The 25,142-nt window shown below is 34.2% G+C and overlaps 1 protein-coding gene across 4 annotated transcripts in view; it reads right to left on the bottom strand.

Annotated features, from left to right (window-relative positions):
- RUNDC3B (RUN domain containing 3B) overlaps positions 1 to 25,142 on the bottom strand; it is a 126,503-nt gene that overhangs the window by 84,177 nt on the left and 17,184 nt on the right. For all 4 annotated transcript variants that reach the window (XM_034667382.1, XM_034667397.1, XM_034667389.1 and 1 more), the window contains exon 2: positions 23,349 to 23,464. In XM_034667382.1, the coding sequence (XP_034523273.1) occupies positions 23,349 to 23,464 (116 nt within the window). The remainder of the gene's footprint in view (positions 1 to 23,348; positions 23,465 to 25,142) is intronic.

Genomic DNA, 25,142 nt, shown 5'->3' with positions numbered 1-25,142 from the left:
CCTACTTCATGCAAAATACTGTTTTATTTCCTACAGCTTCCAATTATTGTTTAACAACCACCGTTTGGAAAAGCACTGCAAATTCTTGCTATGTTGTTTGTTAATTCCTAGTATAATTATACAGGAAAACTCCAAAGCCAAATTTCTAAAGCTGCATTCCCCCCAAATGATATCTTCTTCTCTCATAACCACACGCTGAAATCTCCAACAGGACATGGTCCCATATACCTTTCCAAATATTTATACCCTTTATGAAACCAAACAAAACCGACCACACACACAGTCAGTAATGTATGAAAATAAAGGAAGAAGATGTATATAGTTTGTGCTATTGGCTACATCTATGTATTGACCATTCACTCTCAACCCTCGTACTTCAATGTAGAACATTTTTAACAAATATTAAATTTGGAAACACATATCCAAAAGGAACTATAATTTGGTATTGTAATTGAAACCACATTAGAAGATCATGTTGTTGTTACAACCACTACAAAAATGAAAATTTCTCAGCATTGAGAGGTAACTCAGAATAGAATGCTTTTCATTGCAAATATTAAGAAAGCCAATTCTTAATGTTTAAACCATGTTTACTATCTTTGCCCTGAAAACAAAGTTATGTATCTTATTTGTAGTCATTAACATAACCAAAAAAATTATCAAAGTAAAAACAATGTCCACGAAAATCCTACTTACAAGAATTTTACTTCAAAAAATGTATTAAGTAGGGAGCACCTGTGTGGCTCAGTTGGTTAAGCATCTACCTTTTGCTCAGGTCATGATCCCAGGGTTCTGGGATCGAGGTCCACATCAGGCTCTCTGCTCAGTGAGGAGCCTGCTTCTCCCTCTGCCTCTGTCTGCCTCTCTCTCTCTCTCAAATCAATCAAACAATAAAATCTGCAAAAAATGTATTAAACAGGGGCATCTGGGTGGCTCAGTTGTTAAGCGTCTACCTTCGGCTCAGGGCGTGATCCCGGCATTCTGGGATCGAGCCCCACATCAGGCCCCTCCACTATGAGCCTGCTTCTTCCTCTCCCACTCCCCCTGCTTGCGCTCCCTCTATCACTGGCTGTCTATCTCTGTCAAATAAATAAATAAAATATTTTTAAAAATGTATTAAATAAGATATATCATGTCCAGATTTATGCAATGACTTAATCAATCCCTGGTATAAAGTGAGAAACAATTACTAACTCTATTATAAATCACAATTTATAGATTAGTGTTTTTTTTTTTAAAAGCTGTTAGTATTTTAGCCTTTATGTCCTCATTATGCAAATGGCTTTTATTTTGTCTGTAAAATACCATGTGAAAATTTTAAAAAATTAAAATGCTTTCACTTATTTGTAGGCCTTAATTGCTTTAATCATAATTTAATATCTTACTCTACGTCGGTTATAAGAAACCAGGAGCGTCCAGACCAAATAACAATCCACTAGATTCCAAATTATCTGTAATTAAATTTCAACAACTCTTTCATTTTATAGATGCGAGAGCAGAGGCCAGAAAAAGCCTGCCTAGACCCATCTCTGTTTGCTGTCACCTCATGCTGATCTACTCATGAGACAAGATTTGACAGATGGAGGAGAATCAGTCAATTGGTTTTCCTGGTTGGTTATGGGTTCTCACTGACAGCCTCAGAAATAAGAAAAACAAAAAACAAAACAAAACAAAAAAATGAGCAGTAAACATGTAGTGTAACTGGGGTGAATATTTTTCATATAAAATTTAAATTCTTAGCATAGCTGCTGCCAAAAAAATAAATGAATAAGTTAACTACAAAGCTCCCATTATTTCAAAGTGGCCCAAGGAATTGTTTGGAGAAAAGGGTCTCATTTGCAACTGAAATAAAACCCTTTGTTATAAAATATATTAATGTTAAGAGAAAGTGAAACAGTATTTTACCATTAAGTAGAGTAAAAAAAGTTTCAATAAAACTTATACCAAAGTGTTTTGTTCAAAAGCAAAATTCATTCAAATGCACCATTACAATCACATCACAAATAGTTATAGTAGGTGTTAATTTCTGAAACTTTAGTCAAAAGAAGAATCTACTCAGAGATGGATACAATAAAAGAATGTTTAATCATACTGAAGATACAGTATTTTCTGACCCGAAGAGTACTGAACTTTCAAAAACAAATAACTGAAAATAAATCCAACTATAATCTTTTTATTAATGTGGAAATTGGCCTTCATCCAGAAAAGATCACTGACCACAAATAAATTTGCCTTGGTGATAAGACTGAATATAATTCTAATTCATGAATATGACATTTATTCTTCCATTTTTTTCATGTTAGCTCTTGTTCCAACTTTAGCTTTCTATTCATTTCGATTTCTTTGATGACTAAGCTACATTAATTATCATGATTGATATAATTTGATAAATATTAACAACTACACAGAAGGTGAACATCTGCCTTCACTATATTCTAATTTTTTCTCTTTCTCTGTGTACATATTTTTCTAATAAAGTCACAGGTAGATGACTTTATTTTTAAATGATCCAAGATAGATTCTAAAATAAGACCCCTAAATGGATTTGTAAATTGCCATTTGTAAGGCAAATAACAAAACTGATTATAAATTATCAGACAGTAACTTACAATTTTCACAAGTTTTTTTTAATTGGCAATACCAAATAGAATATACTTTATTTTGTCATTGATAATATTCATGCAAGTTCTTATTGTTTGAAATTTTGAATCTTCAAGCCATGTATTTATATGTAAATTTATATGAAAAATCATTCAGTGAAGCAATATTTACAATTGTAGTATGTACTGTAATTCACCTAACAATGAAACAATATTATCTTCTTTTCTATGTGGTAAATTTTCATTTCTTAATAGATTCTGAAATTAAATTGTACCAACATATAAAACTTATCTTAGGCTTTCAAAAGACTACTTTAAAATGACATTTATACGTAGATGGTAGGTACGTTAGAAACAAAAGTGTGTGTTCATTGATTCAACAATTTTTAAAAACTGAGTATCAAAAACATGAAAATATTTTACATTTTAAAAGTCAAAGTGATTTAAAGGAAACACATGTAGGAAGAATTTTAATAAAATATTAGGTTATATGAATGAACTCTGGAAATTTGAAAATCAGAAAGAAATTATTATGATGCCCTCCAAAAATGAACTAAAGTTCATTAAACTGTGCAACCTCTTCCTTGTTCTATAAGAATGAGAAATATTTGAGCATTTAAAATGCTGAATTTTCATAACAAAAAATTTAATGAGACAGCAACTTTCCATTGCTGAAAATAAATAAAATATAATTTAATAATTATGAGTACTGGGGCGCCTGGGTGGCGCAGTCGTTAAGCATCTGCCTTAGGCTCAGGGCGTGATCCCAGAGTTCTGGGATCAAGCCCCACATCAGGCTCCTTCCTAGGAGCCTGCTTCTTCCTCTCCCACTTCCCCTGCTTGTGTTCCCTCTCTCGCTGGCTGTCTCTATCTCTGTCAAATAAATAAATAAAATCTTTAAAAAAAAATAAATAATTATGAGTACTGTAAGATGCTCTACGCTAATTCCACAAAAATCATCAGGTCAAAGTGCAATGTCCAATTACTTTTCTGGCAGAGATCCAAAGGGCTACAAACACAGATAAACAAACATAAGCATGAACTACCATCAGAGACCATCAATTCCTCCTAAATTCAAGAATTTGTATTACCTGGTAGAATCATAAATTTCTTTACCTCTCTCATATATTACAAAATCTTCAAAAATATCTGAAGCAATGTTATCAATGGTAGATATTATTTAAGTATTTTAAAAACATTTTCTTCTGTGTGGTACTCCCATTTAAAAGTCAAATCTAAATTTAGAATCCTTAATTTGAAAGGGTTTGGGAAGTAAAGTTCACGTAAAATAAATCTAAAAATACTCCAGAAATAACGAAGTTTAAAACCACTAAATCTCTCATTCTGTAAATAAATAAGTATTTAAATTGGGGGGGGGTTTAAAATGACTTCTTGAAAATTCTGGTTTGGTTGTAAAACATAACATCTCCAAGTAAGTACATAAAGTCATTTTTCTTATTCTTCACCCAGACATGCCTACAGCAAATACCATAATTAAGAGTACTACTACAATCATATGGCTCCAAACAGAAGCAAGTACCTAAGTATGTGGGGACTGTGTTTTAGAATTTTAAACATGTACAAATTTATATAAGATATTATAAAACTAGGACAAGAAAAAGATATTGCAAAACAAATAATAATATGTCAAGTGAAAAATGACAGGCATAAAATGAAATAATAAAATACCAATAGCAATCATGTAGAAAGACCAATATCAAGGAGAAAAAAAGGCCATTCTTGATCAAAATGGGCTACATAAAAGCTAGTCCGGTGTGATGTAAATAGCTTTATTCTACTTGAGGGTAATTAAGAAAACTCCCTCCACAAAAGAAATAGGCAAAGGTCATTATCAGGAGATTACTAAAAAAAAAAAAAAAAAGATTTTTAATAAACATGAAAATATCCTCAATCTCATTTGCATATAAGTGCAATTAAAATAACAGAATATTTTATGTATTTTATATTAATAGAAGGCCAAAAAGATACTTTCCCCTATCAAATTAAAAATTTTTTAGTATTAAAATTTTTTAAATATTAACAATAATACAATGAGGATATGAGAAAAATAACAATTACATACATTATTGGTACAACTTTTCTGGTAGACAATATAGCAACATATATAAAAATAATAGTATATACATCAGAATGTGCATACCCTGTGATTTCAGTAATTACAACTCAAAGAATTCATTAGCTACTACCATTAACAGGAAATAATTTTAAAGAAATTAGAAAACTACATAAACACAAATGTTCAAGAACTTAACAGCATGTTTATGAAAGGGAAAATTAGGAAAAAATAAATAGGAAATTACAGTTAATTCTTGCAATAGATTATGTACTTGTTAAATATGAAATGGAAATATATTCAAGAAAATAGAAAACATTTGTTCAAACAAAACCTTATACATGGATGTTCACAGCAGCCTTATTTAATGAGAGAAAAAAAGCAGAAACAATCTGATGTCCATTAAATAGATACACAAAATGTGGTATGCCCATATAATGGAATATTAGTCATAAAAAGAAAGAGCTATTGATAGACACTACAACACGGATAGAACCTTGAAAACTTTATATGAAGTGAAAGAAGCCAAACACAAAAGGTCATATATTTTATGATTTCATTTACATGAAATGTCCAGAACAAGTAAATTCATAAGGACTGAAAGTAGATTAGTGGTTGCCAGGGAAGAGGGGTGGAGAAAAAAGAACTGACCACTTAAGGGTATGGAGTTTCTTTTGGGGATGATGAAAATGTTCTGGAACTAGGCAGTACTGGTAATTGCACAACATTGTGAATATAATCAATGAATTATACGTTTTAAAATGGTTACAATGGTGAGTTTTATGATACATTGGTTTGATCTCACTTAAAACTACTAAAAAATAAGATTAAATGGAAAATACAATATGGCCATGAAAAGATGCCCACAATTACTAAGGGCAAAATACAGATCATAGCAAAGGAAATACAAATATATACACATTCATATGTACATAAATATATCACATATGTGACAGTTATACAGCTGCAATTATATCTACAATTTCTGGAAGATTTTATTAATATTCCTGCAGCTCTAAATTTGAACCTCTGGTCATTTTTATGAGGAGTAGGGGGGAAGAGGGAAGACAAAAAATGGTAGCCCAAGAAGATAAAAATATATATAGAACAAGGTCAAATTAAAAAGCCAAGTCAAGTAGTCTACATGCCAGTTATGGGATAAAATCTTAATGTGAAGAACGAGGCTTTTAAAAGGCATCAGAAAAACAAAAAATAATCAGGGCTACAAGTTTAATACTAAATAAAGTATAGGAATATAACTTTAATTGAAAAAGATACACGAGAATAGAGAAATTTGAGTGACACTAAAATTTTTCCAGTTACTTTTTCTATCATACTTGCTTTATAAACTAAGGCTTTTTGTCTTTAGAATTTATTTGTTTACTTATTTACTACTGAAACTTAAATTTACTATATTATATAGAGGTTGATTTTATTCCCTATACAATTTAAGACACTAAACCAAATTTACCGCACTACATACAATCCCGGTTATTTCAAGAATTACTTGAATATTATCATTTTCTGAGATACAAAATCTGCTCAAGCTTTCCTAAGTTTCCAAGTACATAACTTAAAAGGGTGTTTCTCAGAATGGCCTTGTCCATTGTCTAAAAGCCAAATTCTGGTAACCTTCAGAGCCATTTTCTTATCTCTTATATCATGTTTTGGCTTAAGTATATGGGTTTTTATTGGGTAAGCTGCATTCATATGTTACTACAGAAACAATTCCAGTCTCATTTTGTGTGCAAACCAAGAATCAAAAGTTGGAAAACCTTCAAAAATGAACAAAGAAAACTCAAAAGCCAAATGAACAGGTTTATCTTTATCCATTGTTTCTAGCAGTGTTTATACTATACTTCAAAAGGTGGCCTCATGGGGAGGTAACTATTTATCATCTAAGTCAGGAAGAGCTTTGAGGTTCAAGCCAGTGTTCCTGAGCAATGCTTAGTATCATAACAGTTCAAGCAGACTGCAGAAATTGTAAAATGTTAAGTCACAGGCATTCTAACTTATTTTAAGACTCTGAATCCAGATGTTATTAGGTGGAAAAAACCCAGAAATTATTATTCTTGCATCAAGGATTCTATTTTCCAACAAATACTGAGTGCCTACCATATCCCAGGCACTAGAGATCTGGGATACATCAATGAACAAAACAGACAAAGATCTTTGCCCTGGTGAAGCTAACATTTTAGTGGTGGTAAAGACAGACAATGAACAATAAACACAATAGGTAAGTCACATAATATGCTAGAAATTAACCCTTAAAAAATAGTGCAGGGAAAAGAGGGCAGGAGTGCTTGGGGATGAAAGGAGAGGAGGTGAATTATAATTTCAGTTATGGTGGAAGGGTTTAGGCATCAAAGAGACATTTTGAATGGATTGGGGAGTTAACCATTCAGATATCTAGACGTGTTTTCTGTACACAGGAAACAGACAATATACTAGCGCACTATGGCAGGGATGTGCCTGGTGCAAGCAAAAGACTGATGAGGCTAGAACACAGCAATCTATAAAGAAAAAAGGGATCCACTGCAGCCAAGTACAACCAGACAATAATATCCAAAATGAAGGCAAAATCTAAATTGAATGTGAGTCAGCAAGCCAAATGTTAATAAGTATAATTAGCAGATTCACAGGAAATTTGACAGTGTCTCATTATATTTGATCATTTTTTCTTTAGTAAGTAGTATATTACTAATTGATAGTTCTCTATGATACTCAGCTTTTTCATTTTAATCAGTTACATTCCATATAACCTTTACAAAATTCACTACTGTATCCCATCCCCACACCACCTAGCTGAAGCTTACAAGATTATTTCTGACTGCTTTAATACTAAATTTAATATTTTTCTTAAACTGTCTGTACTACTAGTCTATAATCAAAGTCATAGTTGACATTTTAATGAATTCAATTTTAATTTGAGCCACTTTTTTTTTTTTTAAAGATTTTATTTATTTGACAGAGAGAGAGAGACAGCCAGCGAGAGAGGGAACACAAGCAGGGGGAGTGGGAGAGGAAGAAGCAGGCTCCCAGCGGAGAAGCCTGATGCGGGGCTTGATCCCATAGCGCCAGGATCACGCCCTGAGCCGAAGGCAGACGCTTAACGACTGAGCCACCCAGGCGCCCCTAATTTGAGCCACTTTTATGCTTCTTTCCTGTATAAAGCCTTTCCTGACCTGTCCAAGCAGAATGAGTTATTCCTTCTTTTGTGCTACATCATGCTTATTAATACTTCTCTTATAACTCAATGACACTACTATACACTACTATTAACGTATCCTCCTTCTGCCCTTCAAGACAGACTTTCCTGTGAAAGCATACCTCAACTAATCTTCCAAGACCCTAGCACAGGGCCTAGACTGATTACTAAATAAGAGATCAAGTGGAACAAAGAGAATATGGTATGTATGTGTAGAAATGATCAGGGGAAACAAGGGAAAGTTGGGGGGGGGGCGGAGAGGACAGTATAGGTGAAATGTCAGTAAGATACACACTCCAGAAAAAGAACAGGAAACTCATGCTATGATTCATTTCCAAGGGATAGGAAAAGTAAAAGTTACATTTAGCCAAGAAAAATGTGGAAAGGTGATGGTAAAAGAATGTTCTTTGGGGTTTCTTCTTTACTGTGTTCTGTGACAAACTACCCAACTTCCTGAAGTAACTGGGGATCAAAGAGCGGGAATTTTAAGTATTACAATGAAAAAGTGAGATCTTTCCCCATTTTAAAATGGTTTAATGGGAAGCAATAGAATTTGGATGAGTCATATTTTAAATTTACAGTAAACTTAATGTTGTACGGTTCTATGATTTTTGAAAAATGTCACGAGTAATGTAACTAAGACCATAAAATACACAACAGTCCCATCATCAAACACACACACACACACACAACGACAACAACAACAGCTCCTTCACAGGTGCTGTATAATCAACACCCCCCACCAACCTCTAACCCCTGATATTATTCTCTGAAACTACAGTTTGGCCTACGTTAGAATGTCATATAAATGTAATCATATAATATCTAACTTTCAGAGTCTTGTTTCTTTCACTTAACGTAATGGATATGAAATTCATCCATGTTTCTGTGTATAGAAACATGTTTTTTCCTTTTTGTTGCTGAGTCTGTCCACTGTATGGATATAAAACAGTCGGTTTATCCATTCATCTCATGAAGGACATTTAGGTTGTTTCCAGTTTTAACAATTATGGATAAAGCTACTATAAACATGTCTTTGTGTATATATAAATTTTCATCTCTCTTGAGTAAAGGACTGGGATTGCTGGGAAACTATTTTATATTCCCACCAGTAACATATAAAAATTCCAGTTTCCCACATTGTCATCAGAATTTCATACAGATGTGTTGTAGCACCTGACTGTGGTTTTAATTGCATTTCCCAAATGACTAATAATGCTGAGCATCTTTTCATGTGATCACTTGGCATATGTGTATTGTCTCTGTTAAAGCATCTGTTCAAATTTTTTGCCCATTTTTAAATTGGGTTGGTTGTTTTCATATTATTATATTTTTATAGTTCTTTGTATATTCTGGATTCAAGATGTGATTTGCAGCTATTTTATCCCATGATTTGTCTTATTCTCTTAACAGTGTCTTTGGAGGACAAAAATTTTTTAATTTTGATAAGCTTCACTTTATAATTTTGCTTTTATGGATTAAGCTTCTTTTGTTATATCTAAAATACACTAGCCTAATCGAACATAAGAAAGGTGTTCTATATTTTTAAGATTTTTATACTTTTAGATTTTAAATTTGGTCTATGATCCATTTTGAATTAATTTTTATATATGGTGTGAGGGATGGGTCAACATTCATTTTTTGCATATATGTATCCCACTGTTCCAGTATTATCTGGTGAAAAAGATTATCACTTCACCAGGGAATTGCCTTTCATCTTTGCCAAAAACCAATCAGACATAGTTGTGTGGGTCTACTTCTGGACTCTATTCCACTCCTTCTATCTCTTTACCTAACTACTATCTGAACTTTCACTAATAACACACGGTTTTACTCACATCTTGACAGTAAGTCTTAAAATCAGTTTCAGTGCACAATTTTCTTCTTCCTTTATGAAACTGGCCTATTTTGTCTGGCCACACAGAGAATTAGTTTGATATCAACAAAAAAGCCTGCTAAGACTCTGACTGAGACTGAATTGAATCTATAGACCAGTATGGAAAGAACTGACCTCTTAATGTTCAATTTTAGAAGAATTATCTTGTCCAAAATGTCAATGTACTAAAGTGGAGAAACCCTGCTGTAGACTTTTCCATTGATGCCTACTACAGAACAAACATTCTTGTCTACCCATTGCTGAAACCTAACCGCCAATGTGATGCTATTCAGAGGTGGACCTTTTGCAAAGTAATTACATAATACACCCTCATGAATGGGATTAAGGTCTTTATAAAACAGAATCCATAAAGTTCCCTCACTCATTCTGCCATTTGAAGACAAAAGCAAAAAGATGGTAGCTATGAACCAAGAGCCAGGCCCTCACCAAACACATCTACCAGTGACTTGATCTTGAACCTGTCAGTCTCCAGAACTATGAGAAATAAATTTCTGTTGTTTCTAAGCCACCCAGTCTATGGTATTCTGCTATGGCAGCCCAAACAAACTAACACAATGCCCTTTAAGGAAGTTCTCTTCTAATACCTGGTTGGTAGACAGGTTTTACCATAAATAATGTTGAAACTTTGTCAAATGATCCATTGAGATGATTCTGTGATTTTTATTCTTCAATCTGTTAATAAGATGAAACACATTAATTGATTTTCAAATATTAAAATGCCCTTGCATTCCGGAGTTTGATTTGTTAATATTTTATCAAGGGTCTATGTCCACAAAGATATCAGTAGTTTCCTTTCCTTGTAATATTTTGTATATTGTTGCATCAGGTTAATGCTGACCTAAAATGATTTAATAGATACTAGACTAGTCAGGTTATCTATTTCTTTGTAAGTTTTGTTAGGATTTGTCTGTCCGGAAATTGGTCCATTTCATCCAAGTTGTTCATAATATTCACTTATCTTTTGAATATAGGGTTTGTAGTAATATGCCCTCTTTCATTCCTGATATTGGTAATCTGTGCTTTCTCTTTTTCTTGCTCAGTCTAACTAGAGATTTATGAATTCTATCGATGTTTTTCAAACAACTAGACTTTCATGTCATTGGTTTTATCTAGTGTTTTTGTATTTTTGAGTTCATTGATTTCTTCGTTCATTCATTCATTATTTACTTGCTTGCTTGCTTTGGGTTTTTCTCTTTTTTTAGTTTCTTAAGGTAGAAGTTTAGATTATTGACTTTAGACCTTCTTCTTTTCTAATATAAGCTTTTAGTGCTTTAAATATCCTTCTAAGCATTGTTTTAACTGCATTTCACAAATTTTGATACAATACATATTCATTTTTCATTCAGTTTAAAATACTTTCTTTATAGTATTAAATTTATTTACTTATTTTAAAATTCACCCATTTTCCTTACCCTCCCATCCCTCACCTCTGGCAGCACCAATCTGTTCTCTATCTATGAGCTTGGTATTTTAAATTTTTAATTTTTTCAGACTCGGCATATAAGAGAGATCATATGGTATTTGCCTTTCTCTGACTTATTTTACTCAGCATAACGCCCTCAAGCTCCATGTGTGATGTCACAAGCGGCAAGATTTCATTCTTTTTTTATATCTGAATAATATTCCATGGTGTATGTATACCATATCTTCTTTATAGACTTATTGACTCATTCATCAATGGACACTTGTTTCCATATCTTGGCTACTGTAAATAATGCTGCAATGAACATGGGGGTGCAGATATCTTTTTAACAAAGTGTTTTGTTTTCTTCAAATAACCAGAAGCAGAATCGCTGGATCATATGGTAGTGCTTTTGCAGTTTTTTGATGAACCTCCATACTGTTTTTCATAGTGACGACACCAATTTACATGCCCACCAACGTTCCCTTTTCTCTACATCCTCACCAATACTTGTTATTTCTTGTCTTTTTAGCAACAGCCATTCTGACAGGTGTGAGGTGTTATCTTATTGTGGTTTTGATGTGCATTTCCCTGATGATGAGTGATGCTGAACATCTCTTCATGGACCTGTTGGCCATTTCTATGTCTTCTTTGAAAAATGTCTATTTAGATTTTTTTTCAAATTTTTATGTATTTTTAATTATGTTCAGTTAGCCAACATATAGATGTTCTGCCCATTTAAAAATCAGATTTGTTTTTGCTATTGAGTTGTAGGAGTTCTTTATATATTTTAGATATTAACCCCTTATCGGATATATGACTTGCAAATATTTTCTCCCATTCAGTAGGTTGCCTTTTCATTTAGTTGGATTCCTTTGCTTTGCAGAAACTTTTAGTTTGATGTAGTTTTTGTTTATTTTTGCTTGCATTGCTTTTGCTTCTAGTGTCAGGTTTCAAAAATCACCACCAAGACCTAGAGTTTGCAGTTTATGTTTTCTTCTAGGAGTTTCTTCAGGTCTTGCATTCAACTTTAATCCATTTTGAGTTAATTTATTGTGTATGGTATAAGAAAGAGGTCCGGTTTCATTCTTTAGCATGTGGCTGTCCAATTATCCCAATACCATTTACTGAAGAGGCTGTCTTTTCCCCACTGTATATTCTTGTATACCGCTATAAGTTAACCGACCATATATATGTGGATTTATTTCAGGCCCTCTATTCTGTTCCATTGATCTATGGGTCTGTTTTCATGCCAACAGCATACTATTTTAATTAATATAGCTTCATAAGGTAGCTTGAAATCAGGGAGTATGATGCCTTTAGTTTTGTTCTTTCTCAAGATTGCTTTAGCTATTTGGGATCTTGTATGGTTCCATACAAACTTTAGGACTGTTCTATTTCTGTGCCATTGGATAGGGATTACTTTGAATCTTAGATTGCTCTGGGTAGTATGGACATTTTAACCATATTAATTCCTCCAGTCCATTAGCACAGAGTATCTTTGCATTTATTTGTGTCTTCTTTAATTTCTTTTATTATCGCCTTATAGCATTCAATATGTAAGTCTTTCACCTCAATTGAATTAATTCCTGGGTATTTTATTCTTTTTGATGTAACTGTACATGGGATTGTTTTCTTAATCTCTCTTTTCTGATAGTTCATTATTAGTGTGTACAAATACAACAGATAGGGGCACCTGGGTGGCTCAGTCGGTTAAGCACCTGCCTTCAGCTCAGGTCATGATCCCAGGGTCCTGGGGATCCAGGTCCTGGGGATTTCAGGTCCTATGGATTCCAGCAGGGAGCCTGCTTCTCCCTCTCCTCTCCACTCATGCTCTCTCTCACTATCCTTGTCGCTATCTCTGTCTCTCTCTCAAATAAATTTTTTAAAAATCTTAAAAAAAAGAAATACAACAGATTTTTGTGTACTGATTTTATATCCTGCAATTTCACTGTTTATTAGTTCTAATAGTTTTTTTAAATGGAGTCGTTAGGGTTTTCTATATATAATGTCATGTCATCTGCAAAGTGTGACAGTTTTATTTCTTTCTTTCTAATATGGGTGCCTTTTATTTCTTTTTCTTGACTAACTGCTCTGGTTAGGGCTTCTAATACTATGTTGAAAAAAAAAGTGATCATATTTTCCTAGTTATTCATATGTGAAGCAATTTTGGGTTTTATACCACATGTTTTTAATACTATCTTTAAATTCTGAATTCTGTTAAAATCCTTCGAAGTATGTTGATTTTTGTTTTGGTTTGTTTTGGGAGGCAATCGACCTGGTTAAATTTGGATAGCCAATTTCTTTCTTGCCTTACATTGGCAGAGGTTCCAATATAAGTTCTGTTTGCAAAGGCTTTGCTATGATTCTTTGGGTCTTGCCCATATATACACGCCATTTTGGGACTTGGACAGTATCCTAGCTCAGTCCTCAGAATCTTGGGTGTGAAGCCAGGACTCACGCTGCTCATTAGCATACAGAACCAGGACATTCTTTTTTCCAGCTCTCTTCCCTGATACAATTTTCAGCTCCCAGGTCCTTCCTTTATTAATCTGTCTAGCCTGATGAAAGGTTTTTCCCTTTTATCAGAACTTTTTAACCTCTCTCCCCCCCACTGTCAAACAAATCTGGGCAACTTAAGCTGCACTTGAAGCAGCAAGGAGAAAGAGAAAAAATGGGAAGACTCCAACACGCCCTGATTCACAGAGGTTCTTTTTTCCTTATGCTCTGGCCAGAAAGAGGAGGTTACTGTTGGAGTTTTTGCTATCTGCATCCACAGTGCAATTAAGAACTGCGGCTCCCTCGGGTTAAAGCTGAGGATACAGGAGGGAAAAAAAATACACAGGATACTACTCTTATAAAAATTTCTCTTCAAATTCTGATATCTTTCCTCAATCTGGGCTGCTACTATTTATTTTTCAAAGTATACAAGCAGTAATTTTCTGTATTCTGGCCAGAATTTTTAGATGCAATCAGTGGGAGAGCGGTATGAACCAAATTACCTCCCTCTAAAGACATATGTTGAAGTCCTAACACCCAATGTGATTATATAGGTAATTAAGGCTGAATGAGGTCATAAGGGCGGGGTCCTGAGCTGATTGGACTAGTGTCTTTATAAGCAAGGACATCAGAAAGCACTCTCTCTTTCTCTCTGCCATATGAGGACACAGCAAGAAGTTGACAATCTACAAGCCAGGAAAAAAGTTCTCACCAGAATCACAATCAGCTAGCCCCTTGATGTTGGACTTTCCAGCCTTCAGAACTGTGAGAAATAAATTTCTGCTGTTAAAGCCACCAGTCTGTGGCATTTTGCTATAGCAGCCTGAATACACTAAAACAGACAGTTTGGATAGTAGTGGGCTTACTCCATCTTGGCTAGAACTGTAAAATCAGTGAGGTTTTACTACTGTAATTTTTGAAGGCCATAATATGGTAAAGAGTATAGTGTAGTAAAAGACAAATAGTAAAAGATAAATAGAACCGATGCTGCCTGAAAAAGGATACGGTAGAAAAGTAAAAGGAGTTTTCTTGGGAAATTTGCCAGAGATAAGAAGAATGAAAAGTTCAGAATGCAATCATAACAGCAGAGGAAAGAGAAAAACCATCTGTAAGAAAAGCTTATTAAGAACTGGTTAGAGGGGTGCCTGCGTGGTGTACTCGGTTAAGTGTCTGACTTCAGCTCAGGTCCTGATCTCAGGGTTGTGAGATCAAGCCCTGAGTTGGGCTCTGAGCTGAGACTTTCTCTCCCTCTCCTCTATGTCTCCCCCCCTTGCTCTCTTTCTTTAAAATAAATATATAAATCTTAAAAAAGAGAGAGAGAGAGAACTGAATAGAAAGGAATAAAAAGGAAACAGAAGAATGCAGTGGAACTGGAAAATGAAATGACTACTCAAATAAAAGCTTCAATGGGTAATAAGCAGGAGTATAGCTCATGCTCAAGTGGAAAAGGACCTTGCAGACTCCCTGCTCAACGGGGAGTCTGTTTCTCCCTCTCCCTTTGCCCCTCCCCCTGCTCATGCTCTCTCTCTCTCAAATAAACAAAATATTAAAAAAAAAAAAAAAAAAAAAAGGAACCTTGCATCCAAAGGAAAACAAAGAAATTAAAACCCAATACCACAAAATGGAAATAGATGGGATTTATATAAACAAAGGGACATAGTAAAAAGGGGATGTCTTAATTAAAAAAATATATATATATTACACAAACATAAACATATATAATAAAGTAATTACATATTACAGTATATATGATATATACTGTACAAATATATACACATGCCTGAGATTTTTTTTTTTTTTTTGAGAGGGAGAGAGAGATTGAAGGGCGGAGGGAAAGGGACAGAGAGAAATCTCCAGCAGACTCCCCGCTGAGCACAGAGCCCTGTGCAGGGCTCAATCCCAGGACTCTGAGATCATGACCTGAGTTGAAATCAAGAGTCCAACGCTTAACCGACTGCACCACCCAGGTGCCCCTGAGTATTTTTTAATGAAAAATATTTTTAATCACATGACAGTAGAAACTATCTAAAAGGAACTAATGAATACTTAAAATTACGGCCACAGTTGTTTTATCTCGATGTTACATACTTTGCCCATTAAGTTTAGCTATTCACTCAAATCAACAACAAAGAGCAAGAATAATTTTCAAAGAAGAGAAGAGAAAGTTTTGGCGCTCTCTTTAGAGATAGCAATAATTTGTCTATGAAGTGGGAAACGTGGAATTTTAGGAACATCCTCCTGCTACCCAATATAGAACAACAGGAAAATTGGAAATGCTGGATGAAATATAACAAACACACTTTAAAATATAGTTAGCATATTGGGGCGCCTGGATGGCTCAGTCAGTTAAACATATAACTCTTGGTTTCTGCTCAGGTCATGACCTCAGTGTAGTGCAACAGGGCTCTCCTTAGCTCCAGGCTCAGCTGGAAGTCCGCTTCAGATTCTCTGCCTCTCTCTCTGCCCCTCCCACCATTCTCAAATATATAAATCTTTAAAAAAATAAAATAAAATATAGTTAGCACATGAAAAAAATCACAGAAATCCTTAAGAAGCCAAGAATGATAAACAGAAAATAAGTGGATCTATAAAAACCCTAAACTGAACATACCAAAACAGACTCAAAATATAGAAAGCAAAAATAGATCTATAAGAGTAACTTGGTAAATCCATCAGAATAATGAACATTTCAAATTTTTAAGTTATTAATAGATCAAGCTGTCAAAAATGTAAACAACATTTCAGGACCATAATAAACAATTAGAGAAAACACAGTCTTCTCAAGATGAAACATTTATTAAAACTAACCATAAGCTAGGCCATTAAGCAGAACTTAAAATTTCAAAAAAATCTGCCATACAGACCAAATTCTTTGATAATGTCGTTAACATAGAAGTAAAAATGAAAAGGTAAAATTCTGATTTCCAGTAACATTAACAATTACCCCCTAAATAACACATAAGCCAAAATAGAAATAGTGAAAAGTAGAATTTACCTAAAAATGAATATTAATATTATATATCCCAACTTGTACATGTAACCAAAGCATTACTTGGAGAGAAGTGTGAAAAATAATCTGCTAGGAGCCCAACATGAGAAAATAGACTCAAAGAAAATGTACCAGAAGAAATAATAATATGATTAGCATACATAAATGATCAAAAAAGCCATAAGTTAATTACTTGAAAGACTAATAAAATTAACAAATCTCTGGCAATACTATTTATGAAAATAAGAGAAAAAGAACTAATAATATTAGGAATGCAAAAGGGGACCAACTGGCCTACAACTGCATGGAGGATAATAGCACCAGGTATCCACTGATGGAATTTTCATTCCTTAACAGCAACATTAACAAAGCACATCATATCCTTCAGAAAAGGGGGAAGATGGTTCACAAATAATGAGGGTAGGGTAAAAGTTTTTTTTAAAAAAACAGAATCTCAGTTTTAAAACATAAACAGAAGAATGTTTTAAAACATAAAACAAATAAAGATGAATATGTGCTGTAAGTTTTAGTCTTTAGAGCTCTTTGGTAAGCTTCAACTTTTTAAAACCATTTAGATAAATTTAGCTATTTTAAATGTGGCACATTGAAAGGAAAAATTGAAACTAACAAGGGATTAAACAATTAAGAGGGCACAGAAAAGAAAAAACTGATAGTGGAAAATAATATAGACGAGAAGTTGTCAACAACGTAAAGAGACCTGTAATCATATACATACTCCATCTGGCCCAGGGTTTTTACTGGCAAAATCTATCTTAAGAGACAATTCCAAACTTACGGAAAATTCTTACAAAGAGTTAAAAAAGATAAAACACCTCTGATTCATTAAATGAAGATAATATAATCTTGATAACAAAAACCAAAACAAGTACAAAACAGAGAAATTACAAAGAACCAAAACTCCTACAGTAATAGTAGACTAAATCCTAAATCTGGCCAAGTACATTAAAACAATAGATGAGGCTCAAGTTGGATATATCCCAAGAATATATGGATGATTTAACATGAGGAAAACTATTGATGTGATTCTTCACATTAAAAAATTTAAGGAGAATTCTGGTTCCAGACAAGATACAGTAGATGCTCTTTCCTTTTGCTAAATACAACTACAAACTCTGGGAATTACATATAAAACAAGTATGAGAATATTCCGAAGATGGAGAATAAAAGGAAGACTGGCTAGAGATCTTGGAAGCCAAGAAATGACACAGCAGGTAAGTTTCCTTGTCTTGTACGTCCCAGACTCTGCGCTAGATACATTAGCAACCTGAAATAGGCTGGCCGTCTCCTCTTGAGCGTTCTCAGTTATATTTTATGGTAGAAACAAAAATTATAACAGTCAAATGTGGCTGTAGTCTTTTGTAGGGGAAATATTTAAAGCAATTATATGTATTTTTTAAGTTTTTTATTTTAATTCCAGTACAGTTAGCATACAGTGTTATATTAGTTTCAGGTGTATAATACAGTGACTCAATAATTCTGTATATTACTCAGTGCTCCTCATGATAAGTATACTCTCAATCTCTCCACCACCATATCCTCACTGTAACTATCTGCTTGTTCTCTATAGATAGTTAGAAGTCTATTTCTTGGTTTGTCTCTTTGTTTTTCCTTTGTTCACTTGTTTTCTTTGTTAAATTTCACAAGTGAAATCATATAGTATTTGTCTTTCCCTTGACTTATTTTATTTAACACCATACTCTCTAGCCCCATTCATGTTTTTGTAAATGGCAAGATTTTTGTTTGTTTGTTTGTTTACAGAGAGAGTGATAGCTTGAGCACAAGCAGGGGCAAGGGGAGGGTCAGAGGGAGAAAGAAAATCTTGAGCAGGCTCCATGCTGGGCATGGAGCCCTGGCAGGGCTCAATCTCACCACTCTGAGATCATGACCTAAGCTGAAATTGAGTTGGACACTTAACCAACTGAGCCACCCAGGCATTCCATTTTTTTTTTTAAGATTTTATTTATTTATTCGACAGAGATAGAGACAGCCAGCGAGAGAGGGAACACAAGCAGGGAGAGTGGGAGAGGAAGAAGCAGGCTCATAGCAGAAGAGCCTGATGTGGGGCTCGATCCCATAACGCCAGGATCACGCCCTGAGCCGAAGGCAGACGCTTAACCACTGAGCCACCCAGGCGCCCCATCATAACAGAACTTCTATTTGGTTCTTCTTTATACCTTCTATTTCTTTGGTGATGTTATCTACTTTTCATTTGTTTCAAGCATGTTTGTAACTGTTCATTGAAGCATTTTTATCATGACCAATTTATGATTTTTGTCACTAATACTTAATACCTCTGTCATCTCAGTGTTGATATCTATTGATTGTCTTCATCATTCAATTTGAGATCTTCCTGGTTCTTGGTATGACGAGTGTTCTTCAAATGAAACCTGGACATGTTCACATTATAAGTCTCAGGACCTTATTTAAAACTTCTGTTTTCACTGGCTTTCTATGACAGTTCTAGCAGGGGAAAGGCAGGAGTAGGGGGCACCACTTCATTACTGCCAAGTGGAGGGAGAAGTCCACTTTTCCTAGTTGGCTTCCACTGACATTTGAGTATGGGGAGTCCTCATTACTGCTAGGTGGAGGTGGAAGTCCAGGCTTTCTACATGGTCTCCATTGACAATGCACTGGGAATAGCCTTGTTACTGCTGGGTGATGGTGAAAGACATAAGTCTTCCACAGGTCTCTTTTGATACAACCTCAGGATGGCAGGGAAATGACTCCTTATTACTGCTGGGTGGGAATGGAAGTCCAGGCTCATCAATAACATGGTGGGGGTGCAAGGTAAAATGGGAAAAGAGGACTCACAACCAGCCAGGAAGGAAGAAGTCCCAGTTCTCTGCTTGGCCCTCTCTGATACCACTCTGATGGTGGTGGTGGGACACTCTGTTACATCTCATGAGGATGGAATTCTAAGTTCCCCATTTAGCTTTTTCTGGCCCGGGTGGGGGTGGTACCACACTTTTTCTGTGGCATTTGTCTAAAGTAGAGGAGGGAATGTCTAAAAGTCTTCCGCCTTGGGGCGCCTGGATGACTCAGTTAAGCATCTGACTCCTGGTTTCAGCTCAGGTCATGATCTTGGGGTCATGAGATTGAGCCCTGCATCAGGCTCCACACTCAGTGTGGAGTCTGCTTGAGATTCTCTCTCCCTCTCCCTCTGCACCTCTTGCTCATGCTCTCTCTAAAATAAATAAATAAATCTTTTTAAAAATAAAAAATAAAAGTCTTTTGCCTTGCTTTCTGTACCTGCTGATGTTTATAGTCTACTGGCTTATCCAGTCTTGGATATGCAAGGCAATCAGAAAATTCAAAGAACCCATCAAGTCATTCCCATAGTCTGTTTACAGTCCCTAGAAAGTGTCCCTTCTTCTCTCTACCGTTTGGAGTCTTCTTTTGTTTGTTTTATATAATGATGTCCAGGGTTTTAGATATACTCAGTGAGAGAAATAGGGAAAAGTACATCCGCTTCATCTTTAGAATTTCTCCTAAATTTATTTTTTATAGTCATCTCATCTATCCCTAAAGTGAATGACAAAGGAAATAGTACTGTATTTATCCCTATCAAACTTGTACACAGGCAACTAATTTATTAGAGAACTAATTAAGACATTAAATAATGAATAGTTTAATTTTTAAAAAACTATGAGATTTGACTTGGTCTTAATTTCAATGTAAACCAAAAGTGTGATATGGGAATAAAAATGTCAATGTAATCTTAAGTTCTGAACTAATACAGAGTTCACCTCTCTGAAGCACCTTACTCAGTTCTGAGTATCAGATTTTAAGAGCAATACTAATAAACCAGTGATAAACTGCAAGAGTAAGATAGTGGTGGTTCCGGACGTTAAAGGAACTACAGATACATTACCTAGAACAAAGGGGGACTGAGGAGAAAACGTTATATAATAGCAATCTTTTAATGTTTATTAGGCTCAAAACTGAAAAAAAGTGGCAGAAAACAGATCAAAGCAGAGTCAGATAGGTTGGCTTTATTTACATAAGATTTTTCTAACAATCCAAACTGCCCCAAAATGGGATGAATTGCTTTACTATCCAAAGTCCCAACACATCAAAAGTATTAAAACCAAGACTGTATGTCCACCAATCACAACTATCTTTTGAGTGGCTTGCTTCAGGAGAGAGCCTAGAATAATTTTTAATCTGCAATTCATGGTGCTACCTGATGTGGCGCTATGGAGTTGGAGGGTCGGGCACAATTGCTGAGCAGGTAAAATGCCCCATTTCCCCAATCCGCTTCAACAAGACATTCTACTTATATACCCAGCATCTACAGCTGCTTTTATTAGGGCAGGTGTAGATGAGATGGAGAGAAGGATGATACTTTAAAAAAAATACAAAATTCACCAAAAATTAGTGAAGATCTGAACTGAGGTCTCTTTGAATTCTATATTTTGTGATTAGTTCCTAATTCTCGGCTATATTCCAGGAAAGTAAGATCATCATTTTATTGAGCAATAACTGTAAACAGGATTAATGTATGTCATTTTAAAAGCCTTGTTTTCTTCAATTTGGGGACTTTTACAATGAATAAAGAAATAACTGTTTCAAGTTTTCCACTTTACCTGTGTCAATACAGACTATTTTGTGCCTGGGGGTGGATTTTATCTTTCTCTGAAAAATTTAATATTTAAACTAAATGCCCTTTTATTTGAAAAATAAAAAGTAGCTGGAGAAAAGTAAATCTCACAGACCCACAAAGTTATACATTTTAAATTTGTACTTTTAAAAAGACAAATATTGAAAAAATTAGTTGCTATACACTAAATTTTAGGTGTACTATAAAAATAATCATATAACCTTGCCAAAAGTAAAGCAATTTGTTATATTCTAGAACACTAAAATAATAATATGGAAGTCTGTAGACACTTGAGTCTTTAAAATACTTCATCTCAAAAGTAAAAAATAATTTCATGATTCATATCTATACTAATCACAGTGACCACATTAGTCAATTTACAGGAACTTTTTTAAAAAGCATATTTTAAATTATTATTTTTACTTAAAAAATTAACACAAATTCCACTGTATCATCATTCTTACTGTCTTAGTCATACTAGTGGAATTCTTATCCATAAATCAACTAGGGATTCTATTTTCAACTTGGTAGTTCACTGGCTTCTCAGAAATGACACTCACTGTTAAGTGATTCTAAAAGTCTATTGCCTAGATGTTGCTGAGGCAGGACTCAGAAGATGGCAGGCGAGTGTGCAGGAGGAGTCCACTTATGTGTTCATGAGTCTGCCCAATCACTCAGCAAGGATATCTCAACATGGCCTGTTTTCTGCTGATAGCTGCTTATGTATTTTGTGAGTGAATCATATGCTAAATGGTATACTGAATCAAGGGGATTGAAGTACTATGATAAAATATTTGTGAACATTAAGATACATCAAGGTCTACTGTGTTGCATGTGTTTTTTAGTCATGTATTATTTATAAATTTATATATAAAATATTTAAATATTATCACCACACAATATAGTAACCCAGATGATATCTCAAAATACACTCCTATCCTTTGCTTTCATAAAAACTTATTTTCTTATAAAAGGTAACATTAATGGCAGAAAATTTAAGAAATAGAGAAGACCAAAGTAAGAAAAAGATAACTTTTTAAATGCAAAATAACAAACTTTTAACAGAAAAGCATCAGTGATTTTATGGACCTCATTTTAAATTGCAAAGGGCTGACTGAATTCAGATGTTTTCCCACGTAATTAAATTCAACCCTTTGTTATAGGCTCACAGGACTCCTCAACTGATTTAAACACTTAGGGGTAAAACTTGAAGCTTTCAGCATCAAAAAGCACAGAAGAGATTATCCTTTAGCTTAAATTTGGGATTCTCATAATTTATATTACCAAAGCAGATTACTGATTTGAAACTATACCATTAAGATAGCAAAGATAATAAAAAGTTGAGTGAAAACATCTGATGATCAAGTTTCCTTTAGGAAGACAAGATAATGGGATTAATGTGATAAAGTTATTATTTATTACTACTAAGAGTTATGCAACACAATATTTTTTGGTGTTATCTATATTTTACAGGTATTTTTAAAGTAAACATATTTTATAATTCTGAGAGACCACAGCTCCCATTTGACCTTTTAAATTTTAAGAGCTTTATCTTTCTAATGTAAATGTATTTACTGATTTATTTTGAAACCACAGTTGAGCATTTTTTTTTACATACCTCTTTTAACTACTTATGGTGAAAAATTTTTCAATGATCCCAAAGTTTAATGAAGTAGAGATTAAGCAAACAAACTTAATGCCTGGATGCTTCTTTGTAAGTTGGTTAAAATACCATCTAGTAACCTTTGAAGACGGGCTACCTTTCAATTTAAGCTTTCATTTTAATTACTTACAGAAAGTGACTCTGCTTCCTGTATGTGACACAAATGCACTCAACACTTTTAATGCACCCTGGAAGCAGGCATAAATCGGAGAACAGAAATTCATTTCCAGGGACAAAGGGTAGGTCAGAAGATAAGGCATTCTAAAATCAGTTTTACGTTTCTCAAGATGCAACATGGCTATTATCTAAATCGTACCAGACTGTATGGATTCTAAAATCTCAAGCTTCTAAAAAAGAAAGCTGCTGTGAGACAAAAAATACATTAATTCTGTTACCTTTTAGCCGGTGACTTAGAATCTGTTCCAAAATAGCTGCAAAATTGTTAAATTCAGGAGAAGAATCATCAATTGTCTCAAAGCAGGACCGATCAATCAGGGTCTTCACAGAAAACCTGTGGGGAAAAAAAGTTGATTCATTCACCTAAGTAGGAAAAATGGAAAGAAAGCAATTTGGGGAAATATTATAAAAATGTAAGTATTATATTTACTGAAAACTCTATTCAAATTTACTCTGTGAATAGAAAATTTTACATAAATATCAGGCTTTCAGTTATACACTTACTATCTATTGAATACAATAAGATTTACGAGTAGCTCACTGTCTTCACAGACATTAAAATCAGAATTTTAAAATGACCTAAATTATTAAATCCAAAAACTCAAAAGCTACAATACTGTTTATAAGAAATTTAAGCGTCAGACCCAAATGCTTTTAAAAGTTTTAGAGCACAAAATTAAATGAAACAGGTTGCAAGTATGCATGCAGTACAGATCCAAAGTTTTTATGAGCTTTATAAAAAGGAAAAATTACGTATCTGTAAAGTATGCTATATTTTTCCTTCTTTTCAGAGTGTCCTTTGTGTCTATTTTTGACAGTCATAATCAATGCACTTTCCAAGACTTAGCTCAAATGCCATCTCTTCAATGAAGAATTATCCTCCTGCACATTCCTAGCACAAGCATTTTGTTTGTATGGCCCTTTAAGAGAAAATTACAGTTGATCTTACTGCTATTATCTGTAGTATCTATCTTACTAGAATACAAATTCCTTCAGGGCCATATGTATAAATGTGCAGAAACATATCTTCTGCACATTTATATCTTCCTCAGCTTCAGCACAGGGGACAATGCCTTGAACACTGTTGTCAGTAAGTACTTGTTGATTTATTTGTAAGCCCTTTCTTGAAGGAATAGCAAAGAAACATTTACATGCCAATACCATGGCAAGACAAAAAAAAGAGTTTATGATTGTTAACATGTAACAACATTCATGTCACCACCATGAAAGTTGCGATACAGAACAGTTCTGCCATCTCAAGCAATTCATTCATGCCATCCTTTTATAGTCATACCCTATAAAGGGTGACAAATGAGTGCCTAAGCACAATCAGTGAGGAAAGAAGCAATGGGGAAAACTATGAGAGCTGTTAAGTAATTAGGAATGTAAACTATGAAGGAGATAAAGGAGTACAAACTCTTTCTTAGGTTTTAGACTTGTTGGTTATACTAGTCAATCAGGATAGAAAATAAAGGAGAAAAGTATAAAGGGTAATATAAAGAGATTTGTTTATATGATTTCATCTAAAAACTCTACACTAAAAACTCTCTTCCTTGCCAGTTATGATGTGTAGGGAGATTGAAAAAAAAAACAGTAAAACATTTATATAGTACACTGTAATTTAAAACATTAGAAATATGGAGAATTTAAGGGTTTTCTTTGTAAAAAAATTTACCAACAGTAGTTTGAACAGTGCTTTCATTCTTACTGTATAACTTAAAACATGGACTGAGCATATTTTCTATGCCTTGGCAAATTACTCCTTTCTAAGTCTGGACCAGTTTCCAACATTTCATCCTTTGCGCTTTCAATTGTGAAAATCTCAGAGAGGCCATATAACGTGAAGTGGCTTGCCAGCACCACTCCTGCTGGGACCTCCTTTTTGTCATAACCACTCTGTTCATTTATATCAATATATTCACCTTCACTAAATTCCTCTGGCTACATACCTAAATACCCTTGAACAGCAGCAGTGTCAGTATTCCCATGAGTAACTCTTTCTTTCCTTTTTC

Source organism: Ailuropoda melanoleuca, chromosome 1 (assembly GCF_002007445.2).
Source record: "Ailuropoda melanoleuca isolate Jingjing chromosome 1, ASM200744v2, whole genome shotgun sequence".
Taxonomy (NCBI): Eukaryota; Metazoa; Chordata; class Mammalia; order Carnivora; family Ursidae; genus Ailuropoda; species Ailuropoda melanoleuca.
Note: the sequence above shows the minus strand (reverse complement) of the source record. Positions and strands in the feature narration are given on the sequence as shown.